We start from the raw sequence: 12,738 nt of genomic DNA on the forward strand, positions 1-12,738 counted from the left end.
TGGCACTTCCTGCTCCTGCATTGTCACCTCCAGAGCCACTAGCATGGGGTGCTCTGAGGGTACCCCTGAAGCACTGCTGTCCTAGGGGCTGATTGCATATCTTTAGTCTTCTGAGGCTCATACTAAGGATGGAAGTAGTCCCAGAGAACACAGACTGGGAGATGAAGAAGGTGATCCAAAGCAGATTCTCCTTGCTGCTGTCTGCATGGGCTGATCCATAGATTCTTATATCTACAGCACTTTGTCTGCCAGGGCTGATACTACCTTATGGGCCAGTGGTGACAAACTAATAAATATTTTGAAGTGCTAAATGTCTTTGCTTTATAGAAAATACTAGTCCTACTCAACCCACTCCAAATGTTCTGTGATGCTGAGCCTTTCTTCTTATATGGGACTGGTGCTACACTGTGCCCACATGAACCACCTGCACAAGCTGTGTTTATGTGGCACCTGCTGAGGGCACCCGTCCCCTCCCCAGGACCCACGTCAGTGGTGTCAGGGGCGGCAGGAGGGGGTGGGAGGGTTGTGGGGAGATGTGTGGCTGCTTGGGAATTTCCTCAGCTACCTTGGGGTGACTGAGGTTGCCTGGGGCTGGAGTGACCTCCTGCCTGCATAGAGCTGGCATGGGACACAGTGCCCCTGGAATTTCTGAGGCTCCCAGTGTCACCTCCTCCGCACTGCCCTCTTTTGAGGGTCCAAGTTTCACAGCCAGAGCTGGGGCTTTTCCTCCTTTCCATCTCTGCTGTTTGTCTCAGAGAAAACCCATCGCGTTGTTTTTCAATTGCCTGAAGGTGTTTTTTGGGGGTTTTTTTGACTATTTTGAAGCTCATTTTTCCCAGATGTACTTTTTTTTCTTCTTCTTCTTCTTCTTTTTTTTTTTTAATTGGTTTAAAAACTTTCTTTCTTCTTCTCTAACTTTTCTTCTTTGCCTTAAAGTTTCCGGCCACGTGACTTTCAGTTTACATCCCTGAGGTTCTGAGAAACCACAGGAGGTTGAGGCCTAAAGGGAAGGTGCAGAAGCTCTGAGAGGAGAGGCAGCGAAAGTGTCGGAGTGCTGGGTAGGGCAGAGTGCTTCTGGGACAGGTGAGAGCAGGGAGCCAAGGGCTGCATCAGAGGTGACGGAGGGAGGAGGACAGAGGAGAGGAGGAGAAGCAAGACAGAAAGCAGGCACACCAAGAGCACAAAGGAAGCTGAAGAGACCCTGGGAGCCAGAAGCAGCAGCCATGCCCCACAGCTCTGACAGCAGTGATTCCAGCAGCTTCAGCCAGTCTCCCCCTCCCAGCAAACAGGTAAAGCAGGGGCCCTTCCCCATCTGTCCCCAGCTATTTCAGGGTGGGCCATGGGTGAGCAGGAAGTCGGGGGGCACCCACTGTCAGTGTTTTCACAGTGTAATACGGCAGAGCTTTCTAAGAATGGCTGTGGGGACAGAGATGCAGGGCTCAGCCAAGGGCCCTGGCAGAAGCTCCAGCCACTGAGCTGGGTATGGGCAGAGAGATGACCTGGTTACCTGGGACTACACCAGGGGCAGCTGGGGACCCAGGACCCCCAGACATGGTGGACCCTGTGATACATGCCAGGCAGGCAGGAAGCTTTGGTGTGACTTGGTGCCCTGATGAGGACCCTGAGCAGGCAGGACCAGGGCAGCTCAGGGGCAACCTGCTTGCTTCCTGCTTCTGTGGACAGCACTCAGGACCCAGAAAAACCCTGCTACTTTGGATCTGCTTTCTTTACTGTTCAGTCTCAGCAGTTTTTCATGTCAGTGATGCTTCACAGAGGGATTTTGTTTTGTTGGGTGGCATACCTTAATGGTAGGTCTTTTGCTGGTAGATACAGACTCAAGTCTGAGGTATTCTCACTGCCTTTTCTGGCTAAACTTTATTTTATCTGTCATTTGCCATTTCTCTGGGGCTCGCAACAAGAGCAAGTGCCTGAGACTTTGCTCAGAAATCTTGAGGTTCATCTAGGCAGATGAGTTTTGGCTTCCAAACAAGGATGGGAATGAATCCTGGTTTGCATCCTGGTAAAGACAGGGATAAAGCACAAGGTTTTCCAAAGGATAGAGACTGGATTTGATGCAGGATATGGGAGCTGCTATATCTGAGACATTTTCAGGGTATTGAAGACAAGGATACAACAGTTAAGTTTAAAGAAAAATGTCGGGTTGGGGGAGGGGGGAGAGGATGTGGACAGATAGATGGCTGGGAAGATAACTTCTGTGGCTGATTTTGTAGTCTTGTGGAGAAGTGGTGGTGTGAATGTTAGAGTCCACAAGAGGGGCAGTGCAATATGAAAATAGAAGATGAAAGCCTGTGTGACAGTTTCAACTGTCAAAAGGCAGCAGAAGGACCAGACCTCAGCAGAGGATGGCTGGTGCATGAAGCTCATGGCCTGAAGCCTGGAGACCTCTGTTCTCCCCTGCCTAAGGGGCTTGGGAGTGTTGCAGTCAGTGCTGCAGGCATTTCTAACAGGGGACTCCAGAAAATAGTAAGGACAGAGAACAGAGAGGTGGAGTAAATAAGATCTGCGTTAAAACCAAAAGCTCCGAGTCTGCCTAGTTAAACAAAGCAGGGGCCATATTGTGTTGTGAGGGTCTGCAAAAAATAAAGGCTGAGGTAGAAGGGTAGTGGAGAAGAGAGGGACCTACAGGGGTGAAAAGAGGAAAACACAGGCTGAATATCTGGAAAAATGGTTTATCCAAGGAGCTGGAATGTCTGCAGTGCCATTACCCTACAGAGTGACAGGAAAGGAAAAAGTTTTCTATACAAGAATTCAAACTATCTTTTTTTCCAGAGGGAGGTCCTTACTCTGGTCCATCAAACTATATCCCAGGCCAGCATGTTGGTGAAGGGAGAGTGGTCATTTCCCAGCTGTGCTGGGATCCCCAAGGATGTCAGATGGGTGCCTCCTGTTAACAGGGGTACTAAAAGCATCACATATCCCCTGGGCTACAGCTTTATACTAGGGTGGAGGGTGTGTCCTGTGCTTTAATGTTATCTGCTGTGTCCCTTTCACAACTACTGCCCTGAAGGGGAAGGGTGAGGGAGAGAATTACCCAGTCATTTCCATGCCTTCTTTCCCTAGGACTCTTCTGATGACATGAGGAAAGTCCAAAGGAGGGAGAAGAATCGCATTGCTGCCCAGAAGAGCCGCCTGAGGCAAACCCAGAAAGCAGACACACTGCACTTGGTAAGCACTCCCACCGTTTCTCATCCCTGGTGTTGAGGACTCATAGGAGTCAATATGCTTTTCCCCTGGGATTTGGAGTAGAGATGCTCAGTGGAGGCAGGACAGGAGAAGTGAGGCCAGGGCAGGATGCAGAAGTCAGTGCTTGCAGTGAGAGCACACAGCCCAGGATGACTGCGACTGAAGTGTTTAGTTTTGCACCTAGTTTTGAATCCATCTTTATCTCTCACTCTTTCTTTATTGATTTTCTTTCCCAACCTCTTCTGACTGAGCTCTTTGATAGCACAGTCTCACTTGGGTTGGCTCTCCCCAGGTTTGACATTCATGCCACCACTTATGCAGAGGTGCAACAGCATACAAAGATACTTTTCTATGGCACTGTGGGCACCCCCAACAGCTCTTCCTGGTGTGAAGAATTAGATATCTGCCTTTCAGGAGGGATGTTCACTTCTGGCTGTGTGTGTTTGGGCAGGTGTATGTAGTCAGTGTTGGAGCATAAGGGCTGAGATGCTCTGCATTTTGCACATTGATAAGTGCCGTCCCGTGTATTTTGGGCCACTGGTGGGAAAGATGAACATGCAGCCTACAGTGGCCAGGAACCATCATTATCCCTGTGCTGGGCTTGGCTGGCCTTTGAAAAGTGGTAGTTGAGCTCATATTAAAAAAAAAATCCTTTGATTTAGCAGCCTCCATATTCCCATTATTGGAAATAATTCTTGAGAATCCAGTTCTGAACCTTCCTCCTTACATAGTGCCCTTAGTCCATGGTTGGAGCTAGGTTTAAGACAAAGATTTCACTCTTTTCTGAGTAGCTGATGAACCTTCTAGAGCTGACATGGCTCTAGGCTGATTTCATTACATCAGTCAGCAGCAATGGCTCTAGGCAGCTGTATCTCAGAGAGGTGAGAAAATACCCTTTCCTCGGGGTCAGTGCTCTCTCCACAGTAATCCTAGAGGTAGGTATGGGCTCTGAACTTCCCCAAGGAAAACCCAGCCTAGGTGTGCACCAAGCATGATTGGGCTGCTTTTCTTAGAGCAAATAACAACCACTTGCTTGTGAGATTACTACAGCTCAGCTAGCATTGACAGCACACAGTCCTTGCCTTCCCATTGGGATGGGGCAGTGGGGCTAAATCCAGTCTGGTTCCCAACAGGCAGATGAAAAAATGCAGGGAGGCAAATAGATGATAGATGGTAAATTTCTGCTAGGTTTTTTGTTTTGGTTTGGTTTTTGTGGTTTTTTTCCTTTTTTTTTCTTTTTTCCCCCAATTCCAGTGAACAGTGACCCCCTGTTGCTCCTAGGTTCATTCCCTGAGAACTCTTTGCCTTTGTTTGATTCTGCATCAGGGACTTTGTTTTTCTGATGTGGTTCTTCACAGAAAAGTATGGCTCATTTTGAGATATGGTGGTATGAAAGGAGCCACCAGCTCCATCTGCCTCAAGGTTTTCTAGCTTGAGTTTTGAGGGGAATGAGTCATGGGAAAGCTGTGACTCCAGGCCCCTGGGTGATTCCCATCAGTTCCTGAGTTAAAGGACAGTCATGATTTCCAAACCATTTGGCCACACCTGAGAGATGTTGTTTGCTATGTGAGCTCCTGCTGTGACAGCAGCTGTAATTGCTGGGTGCATTTCAACCTGTGCACAGATCGGGCACCATCTGGAATCAGCATGGCAGCAGAGGGGCAAGCAGAAGGTTTGCTTTGCCACGGTGGTGGTGCAGCTTTCCAGAGCCTCCAAGTGCTGGGTGTTGCTTTAGCTCTCTCAGCTGAGTTTCCAATCCTCTGGTCCTACCCAGGCTGCTGGCTCCATGGTCAGTTGATGCCTGCAATTCTTCAGCCTGGAGCTGGCTGCACTTCTGCAGAAGCTGAGGTAGCAAAGGCTTTGATGCTCTCAGAATTGTTGAGACAAGGCTGAGCATCATTACTAACCCCTTTGTTGTTATTCTCATTAATACCAGTATTAATTCAGTACTTCTGAGGCCTTGGTTTCTCTTTTCTTCTGACTCAAGCGTCTCTCCTTCCTCCCTTGGTGCCGCTGGTTTCCTCGGCTGCTAGCAGGAAGCAGTGAGTCTCTTCTTTCCAGGGCCATGACAGGTTTCCTGTGGCAGGTGGTTTTCTGGTTAAAGACGGCAGTTATTCAACGTGCTCCCCCCCGGGGGCTGGGCTGCCCGGGAAGCACCCGGAGATGTGCGTGTGCATGAGAGGGAGCGAGAAAGCCTGGGCGGGAGCAAGCCACAGTCAATTCTCGTAAGCCGGAGCCGGGGAGCGTGGCTGGGGCTGCCGGCATCGCACCCACACCCGACCCGGCCAGCTGGGGGAGGAGGGCTTGCCCAGGCGCGGCTCTGTGATGAATTTACCAGAAATACATCATTCTGGAAATTCTGTGGGGCAGAGAGGTAAAGGACCACAGCCCTCATGTCCCTAGCTCATCCCTGCGGGTCCCATGCTGAGGAAGCCCCTGTGGTTTTGTCTCTTCAGGAGAGTGAAGACTTGGAGAGACAGAATGCTGCCCTGCGCCGGGAGATCAAGCAGCTGACAGAGGAAATGAAGCACTTCACCTCGATGCTGAACTCCCATGAACCACTCTGCTCCATCCTGACATCCCCTCCACCACCTCCAGAAGTGCTTTATGCCACACACTCTTTTCACCAACCCCACATTAGCTCCCCACGCTTCCAGCACTGAGCCAGTCAGCAGGACAGCAGCCTGCCAGCTCCACTGATGGCAAGAAGTAACTTTGTGGGGCTTGCTTTTCCATCCAAGGGAAGGAATTGGACAGACATTCCTTCTTAAAGTATGTATTCTGAGTGATTTGCCTAAGACTTGGTCCCTGTGCAGAAATGGCAGTCACCATGAGGCATCTTTGGACAGTTTCCAGCTTGGATTCTGGGAGGAAGAGGCAGTCACAAAAGGGCACCAACCCCTTTCTCTGGTCCTTGTTTGGGGAGACTCACAGGAGTGTGCAGCACCAGCAGCTTCCATAAGAGCAGCTGGCAGTGGCATACAACAACCAGACCTCCAGGAAGAGGAAAGGGAGCAGGGGTGGAGGGGCATGTTGGGGGCCACAGAGTGTCAGGGCAAAACTGTTTTATTTTTGTAAAATAAAGATTGAAAATGCTTAACTCTTGGTTTCCAAAATAGGATTTGAGTCACTCCTAAGGCCTGGCATGATACAATGAAGACACAGGCAGCAGGAGGGGAGAACTTGGAGCCCAGAAAACAGCCCTGCATGCACAGGAATCTAATCTAGAACCAGCAACCAGAGCCCCATATTTAGAAGGGGGACACATAGGCTGGGCAGGCTGAGGAACAATGGTCTGTGGGGTGATGGGGTCCCTGGGGAGGATGGGTCCCCCCTTGCTGCAGGGCTGGACCTGGCTAATGGGTGTGATGTGCCTTGTAGGACCACAGGTCTCTTCCCTGCTGACCCTCTCAGCTCCCCACTACTGGTGGCTATGCCTCCACAGGCTCCCCTTGCATGTGTTGAGGTGCACTGCCATGTTGTGTCAGCTCACACGCAGGTCTTGGTGGGCTGGTGGACCCTTCAGTTTGGCCAGCAGCACAACTGGGAAGGAGCATCGTGGCATGGAGGGAGCTGGTGGTGTTTTCCTGGAGTGTACAGGAGAAGCAGGACCTAGTAGGACTCTTGTTAGGCATGTAGCTGCAGCCTACATTCGTCCCCTTTGCCCATCAGTGACAGCTCCACAAAAGGCTCCTGCACTATCTCATGCATTGAAACAGATCAAACCTGAAAGTCAGAGAGTAGATCAGTAGTTCTAAGTCTGATTTATTGGATACACAAACTAGTCCATACAGGCAGTCTCTGCACCTTACACCCCACCAGCCAGCAGCCCACTTATCAGCCCCACTCTATATACAAGGCTGAAGCCCACCTGCCAATGGTTCTGTTGCTAACAGTGGCTCAGGACTGTTGCCATCTTCAAGGAGTATCAGCTGCAATCTTTACAGCACAGAGTACCACAGGCAGTGCAGCTGACATAAGCTTTTAAATGAGGGAAATAGACCAAATTTGTAGATATCCTTCTTGCAGGCACAGAGAAGCAGCCTATTTCCAGATGGGTTTTGGCCCATCATCACAGCCCTCAAGAGTGATTGGGTAAAGTCTGTAAAGTGCCGTGCTCTGTGCATTTTCTCTCTCTGGTTTGCACTAGCAAGATGATAACCAAATACTGCCCTGTCCCAGCAAGCTGTCCTCAGGATAGGTGCAGGTAGCACTGTGATTTCTCCTGCCGTAGTCTGTTCTGGAGCCTCTTGCCTCCAGTTTCTGTGCCAGCATGGGAAGCACTGTGGTCAGAGATGCCTGGTGTCAGCACATCGACCTGGGTGTCCACCCTACAAAAGCAGTGCTGAGACAATGGGTGATTGCACTGGCCCTCCCTGTCTGTGTGATGGCTCATCCCTGGTTCTGGGATGAGAAATGAGCACATTTAAGGAGGGACATAAGGAAGGATGGTGGTTATTCCAGCCATGGAGCTGGGTTTCTGCATATATGACACGCAGAACACATGTACAGGAACAATTTCAGTGTGTCTTACACCACCTCTCTCTGCCAGATCTCACACCAATAGGCTTCCTCTAACCACTGGTTCAATTAACAGCTGCTGATTCCTTGCACAGGCCATACTTCGAGCCAGTCAGGCTGCACAGGCTCTTCCCAAGGTGCCTTTCTCTGGAATTTGTCCCTTTAAGCCTGGGAGAGACACTGACTCCAGCTCTAGATGAGCTTGTCTTTACAGGGTCTGCTTCTGCTCCTTGGGCTTCTGGTGGATTTTCTCCTAGATTTTTTGCTTCACTTTTGCTGCTCCTTAAGGTTCTAATGTTCCCATGCTTCTTTGTTTACAGTCAGAGAAAAAAGCTGTTGCTACTTTGACTGGGGTTTGCTGTGGAGGGCACTACAGGCTCATGCTCTTCACTGGAGGATGCAACAGAGTCCCACCGAAGTTTGCAGTGTCGCATACAGTGAGAGATCTCCATACGTGCTGCAACATTTGTATTTTCTCATGGCTATAGAATGCTAAGCTTGGTTTTAGCTGCAGATGGAGAAGGTCCTACCTTATGATGCATATGTCACCTATGCCCACACAGACACTCAGCCAATATTTTTGCTGCAGAGCTGTCGAAGTTTAGATCCTTCAGGCTGGGTGGGGTTCTGTGCAATGCCCGCAGAATTGCTCGACCCAGTCCCAGACATATTACTGCAACTCAGAACGAAAATAAGCAGCAAGTGCTGAGACTGGGAGATGGGTTTGCAACAACATCCTCTCCAAAACCTAAACAATATTCTTGGCATCATCAGTCAATGTGTCCTCCCTCTGCACGGCTGGCTGTGAGGTGGAAGCTTTCTATCAGTGTTGCACTCAAGCCGTTCTGGGCAAACCAAAACATTTTGGTGTTTGCTGGTGCTAGGAGACATATCTTGCAGTCTGACTGGGCTTTGCCCCGGCCTGGTCTTGCCCACAAAGACCTGATCACAGAACATGATCTGAATGGTTCAAGCCGGTTTTGACCTCTGCTTTGTTCTGTAATTGTGAGGTATCTGAGAGGCAGCGTCTCTTTATTATAAAGAATGGTTCTTCTGGGATAATGTCCTTATCACCCAGGCTGCATAGGACAAAGTATTTTTTCTGACCTTTCAAACAGTGTAGGGAAAAAAGACGCTATTGCCTAAGGCTATTTGCAGAGCTGCACAAACTCTTTGTTCCAGCTGTGTGAGGAGATTCCTTCACTTCTGTACTGGTGTTGTCCCTTGCTTCTCTTTCCCGGGCTCCCGGCCTCTCCTCAAGTCTATCCTCACAACTACTTTTAATTTCTAAGTAGCCAAGTGCCTGTCCTCTGGTGTGGCACTCACTGTTGTCCGCAAATGAACTGCAAATGAGCCTAAACGAGGAGCAAGGTGCAGGGAGGCGGCCAGGGCAATCATTGCCTATTGTTATCGATTGTCTGCTCCTCCCAGCAACGCAATTCCTGTAATTTTCACTTCCTTGGCATCTGGCATTTCTCAAGTGTGGTGTGTGTTATCTGGCCATGCCCAGCTTTCAGGAGCACTGCGTTGCTGGCTGCTCCAAGGGAAGGGGATGCTGCTGGCCACACAACTGGATAAACCGGGTGATGTCCGGGCCAGTGGAAGCCCGTCCCTGCCCCAATAGGATGTCAGCGCCTTTCTGCTGCGCTACAGAGTTCCTCACTGAAAGCCTTTCTCCAAGCACTTCATAAACGAGGGCTCCCAGGAGGCTGAGAGGCTTTTCCAGCCAGTGAAGGCCAGACAGGAGAGAAACAGCTCTGCCCTGCAAGCACAGCCTGCCGAACACTGCGTGTGTGCTGGCCTCTGCTGGGCGAAGGATGAGCGCTCCCAGCCTGCATCCCACTTGGCAGGGCCACTTCGGCAAGGGACCGACTGAGCAGCTCTGCTGTCCATTCTGCTGTGGCTCCAAAAGGTTTATGCAATTGTTCCACAAATCCCATCTCAGAACTCACTTTTGTAAGAGCTGCATCACAGGACGATAACCTCCTGCACGCTGAAGCAAAGCAGCAGCCCACGAACGAGACCCTCTCTCTGCTTCCTGCAACGATCATCGTGTACAAAGCAGCACTAGTCATACAAAAGTGCTAATACTTCAGCACACAGAGATCAAAGAAGATCGGGAATCACTGTTAAGAGACAAAGTGTTTTTATAAATCACAAGCTGTCAAGAAGAGAAAAACAAAGCACGGCATGAAATTATAAGACTTTCTCTGAGTGAATAGCCCTGTGCTCACTTCGGCTGTGTTCTGCTGTGTTTTTGCCACCTTATTGAGTGTTGATCTGGAGGTGAATTGAGCAGTGAGGTAGAGTTATCCATTAAGGTTTTTTTAGGTTGCTCAAAACCTCTACCCAACTAAATGTTAGGGAGCATATATTCATTGCTTGTGAGGGCAGGGTTACAATAAGTGTGTTAGGGTTAGAACATGAGACTATCATTTTCATTGCAGCTGAGGTTGCAGACACCAGCTCCTGAGAGCTCTCCTGCCTCAGAGACAACACATCTTTCCCCAACTCTTGTACCAGTTCTGTACTTTTTTCTAAGACCCTACTAATTTTTCTCCCCTCACAACAGCTGTGGTTTGGTGCTGTGGTCCTCAGAACTTTTCCCAGGTTTTTTTTTTTTTTTTCTGCAGTGTGAGTGGGAGAAAGAAGAGGGACATGTCTGAGTTCAGCAGTGAGGCTATGCCCATTTCCAGCACTCTTTTTTATTATTAATTAATGTCTGCTGCAAGCAATAGAAGATTAAAATCTTTTTCTCATGTCATTGCCATGAACTGGTATGACTCACTGAGATGGAGGCTGGAGGATGCTGAGTAAGAAGGACTTATATACTTCAAGCTTTGGTATTTGGGGGTAACCTGTGACCCTGATCTGATAGGGACTGGGCATGGAAATCTAGACTATAGCTAAGTTTTGAGGCTAACTCAGACTTTTTTCACTTCTTTTATTCTGAGCTGAACAAAGAGACCTTTGTATCTCATGTACATGCCTGGTGCACAGCAGCGGAGTGAGATGAGTTTGCTCCAATAACAGAGCTTATACACAGCTTTCCTCACAGCTTTTCACAAGCAAAGGTTGATAGCTGGGCTTAGATACTCAAGCAGCACAGCAGGCTAACCACAGTTACACAGTTTTTGGATTAGTGCCGGTTCTCATCTGGCCTGTTCAGAGAATGGGGCAGAGCAAGTTGATATGTTTGCAGAAGGCCATGCAGAGGTAGCATAAGCACCCTGTATCTGGAGGGGTGTGCACTAACCAGAAACTGGCACCTTTGAGGTACCTTGTATGCAAGTGCTCTTCCATTCTGTGCCCTCCTTTTACATCTTTTTCTTGATGCAAGGAGGCAGCTGTGAATATTAGCAGTACAGCCATGCCCTCCCATCTACTCTGCATGGTTCGGACTTAGATGATTCATCCACACAATCATCATGTCTGAACTGGAGAGGGTTCAAGTAAAGCCATTGCTCTGTTAAAGCCAGGCTTTGAACAGGGAGATTGGATTTGCAAAGATGTTGTAAATTCAAGCTGCTCTTGGGCAGCCAGGCTGGAAAGTGTCAAACTGGAAAAAAGTCCTGCCCCTGGCAGGGCCACACGGATCACCATAACTCTTTGTGCCCCCATAAAATAGACACAGATGATGCATCCTCATTGAATCTCCCAGAGAGTGAGAGCTACACATGAAATATGCTAAAGGGGAGCAAAACATTATTTCCCTTCCCCAAGTTGTACTTTTGAAAGGCCTAAAGCTTTGGACAGTACAGTTTTGGTGCTCAAAGGTAACCTCTGCACAGCTTTGGTAATTCTGAGGTCTGCAGTCTTCTCTAGATGACATTTTAGACTGTGTAACTAAGCCACTGTGTTTTGTGTAGAGGAAGGTAAGTTTTGCAAAATTTTGAGTGCTTCAGAGGTTGTCTGCTGCACTGTTATGAATGGAGTTGTCCACCACTGTTCATGTACCCAGATCTTCATGCTGAAAATTTAACAGGAAAAATTCTTAAGGGTTTAGGGTATCAACATAAATTGTGTATCTGAACTATAGTAATAAAGTAATCCATTGCCTCTATAAGTGTATTCTGGGTGGCTCTTTGGATGCAGAAAGATCTGGGTGCCAGCAGAGGGCTTGCAGGGTTCCCTGCCCCATTGGGGAGCACCACTGGCTTTGTCCAGAGCAAAAGCCCTGCCAGCCCCAGGCAACACTCTGTGTCTTCAGCTCAGCACTGCATTCAGGTGTGACCCCGAAATGAATGGCTCTGCCAGCTATTCGAGTCTTGTCATTTGGTCTTGTGATAGAACTACCTGAACTCTGAAGAACTTCACTGAAGCAGTTTAAGTGCTGAACCCAAAATACCATTTTCTACCTCCACTAAAAAAAAGATCTTGCAATCTTTCCTGCAATGTCTGTTGTGAAAACTTGTGTGGGATATGTGCTGACAGTTCTTATAGACCTAAATGCTATCAGTCAAAACGTGATGGAACAACCTTAGAAGTAAGCTAGTTAGGCTTTTTAAGTGCAATGATGAAATTTAGAGGCACAAATAGCAAGGCTGAGAGTTTGAAAGCAAGGGACATCCTATGATCCTTTGAGGCTAGATACTTTCAATTCAAAGGGAACCTAAATGGATGTAAGATCCGTAGATCCTTGAATATATGCTTTTCCTTATCAGCTTTCTTCTTTTGTTCACCTCCTGGATCTCTGAACCAGTGTGGAGAGAAAAGACACCAAAAAACTATACTTTTCACAATAATTTTCTACAATACCTTTTGCACACTCTGCAAGCCATTTTTCCTCACCCATTCATATCACCTTGTTTGTCATCAAAGCCTGTTGCCATCTGGATTTTCATTGCTGTCACCATCCCTAGCATTTATATTTATTGGGTGGACTTTGAGAATATCAACTAGCTGCAAGGCTTTACATAACATAAAGGAACTGTATGTACTAATTGGTCATAAAGGCAGCATATATTCTAAGAATGTCAGTGTTGGATTTCTTGACATCAGTAGGGAAGATTA

The 12,738-nt window shown here is 48.4% G+C and overlaps 1 protein-coding gene across 1 annotated transcript; it reads left to right on the forward strand.

The window, feature by feature from the left end:
* The first annotated feature begins 510 nt into the window (after positions 1–510).
* On the forward strand, positions 511–6,114 carry BATF (basic leucine zipper ATF-like transcription factor). The gene is made up of 3 exons (XM_062495005.1): positions 511–1,289; positions 3,082–3,186; positions 5,661–6,114. Exons 1-3 carry the CDS (start codon positions 1,224–1,226, stop codon positions 5,865–5,867), a joined length of 378 nt encoding a protein of 125 aa, XP_062350989.1. The 5' UTR covers positions 511–1,223; the 3' UTR covers positions 5,868–6,114.
* The last annotated feature ends 6,624 nt before the right edge of the window (positions 6,115–12,738 follow it).

This window comes from Cinclus cinclus, chromosome 6 (genome assembly GCF_963662255.1).
Source record: "Cinclus cinclus chromosome 6, bCinCin1.1, whole genome shotgun sequence".
NCBI lineage: Eukaryota > Metazoa > Chordata > Aves > Passeriformes > Cinclidae > Cinclus > Cinclus cinclus.

Coding starts and splice junctions, on each gene's coding strand:
- BATF (XM_062495005.1), top strand. CDS start 1,224: ATGCCCCACAGCTCTGACAGCAGTGATTCCAGCAGCTTCAGCCAGTCT. Junction 1,290..3,081: donor CTCCCCCTCCCAGCAAACAG/GTAAAGCAGGGG, acceptor TTCTTTCCCTAG/GACTCTTCTGATGACATGAG. Junction 3,187..5,660: donor AAGCAGACACACTGCACTTG/GTAAGCACTCCC, acceptor TTGTCTCTTCAG/GAGAGTGAAGACTTGGAGAG.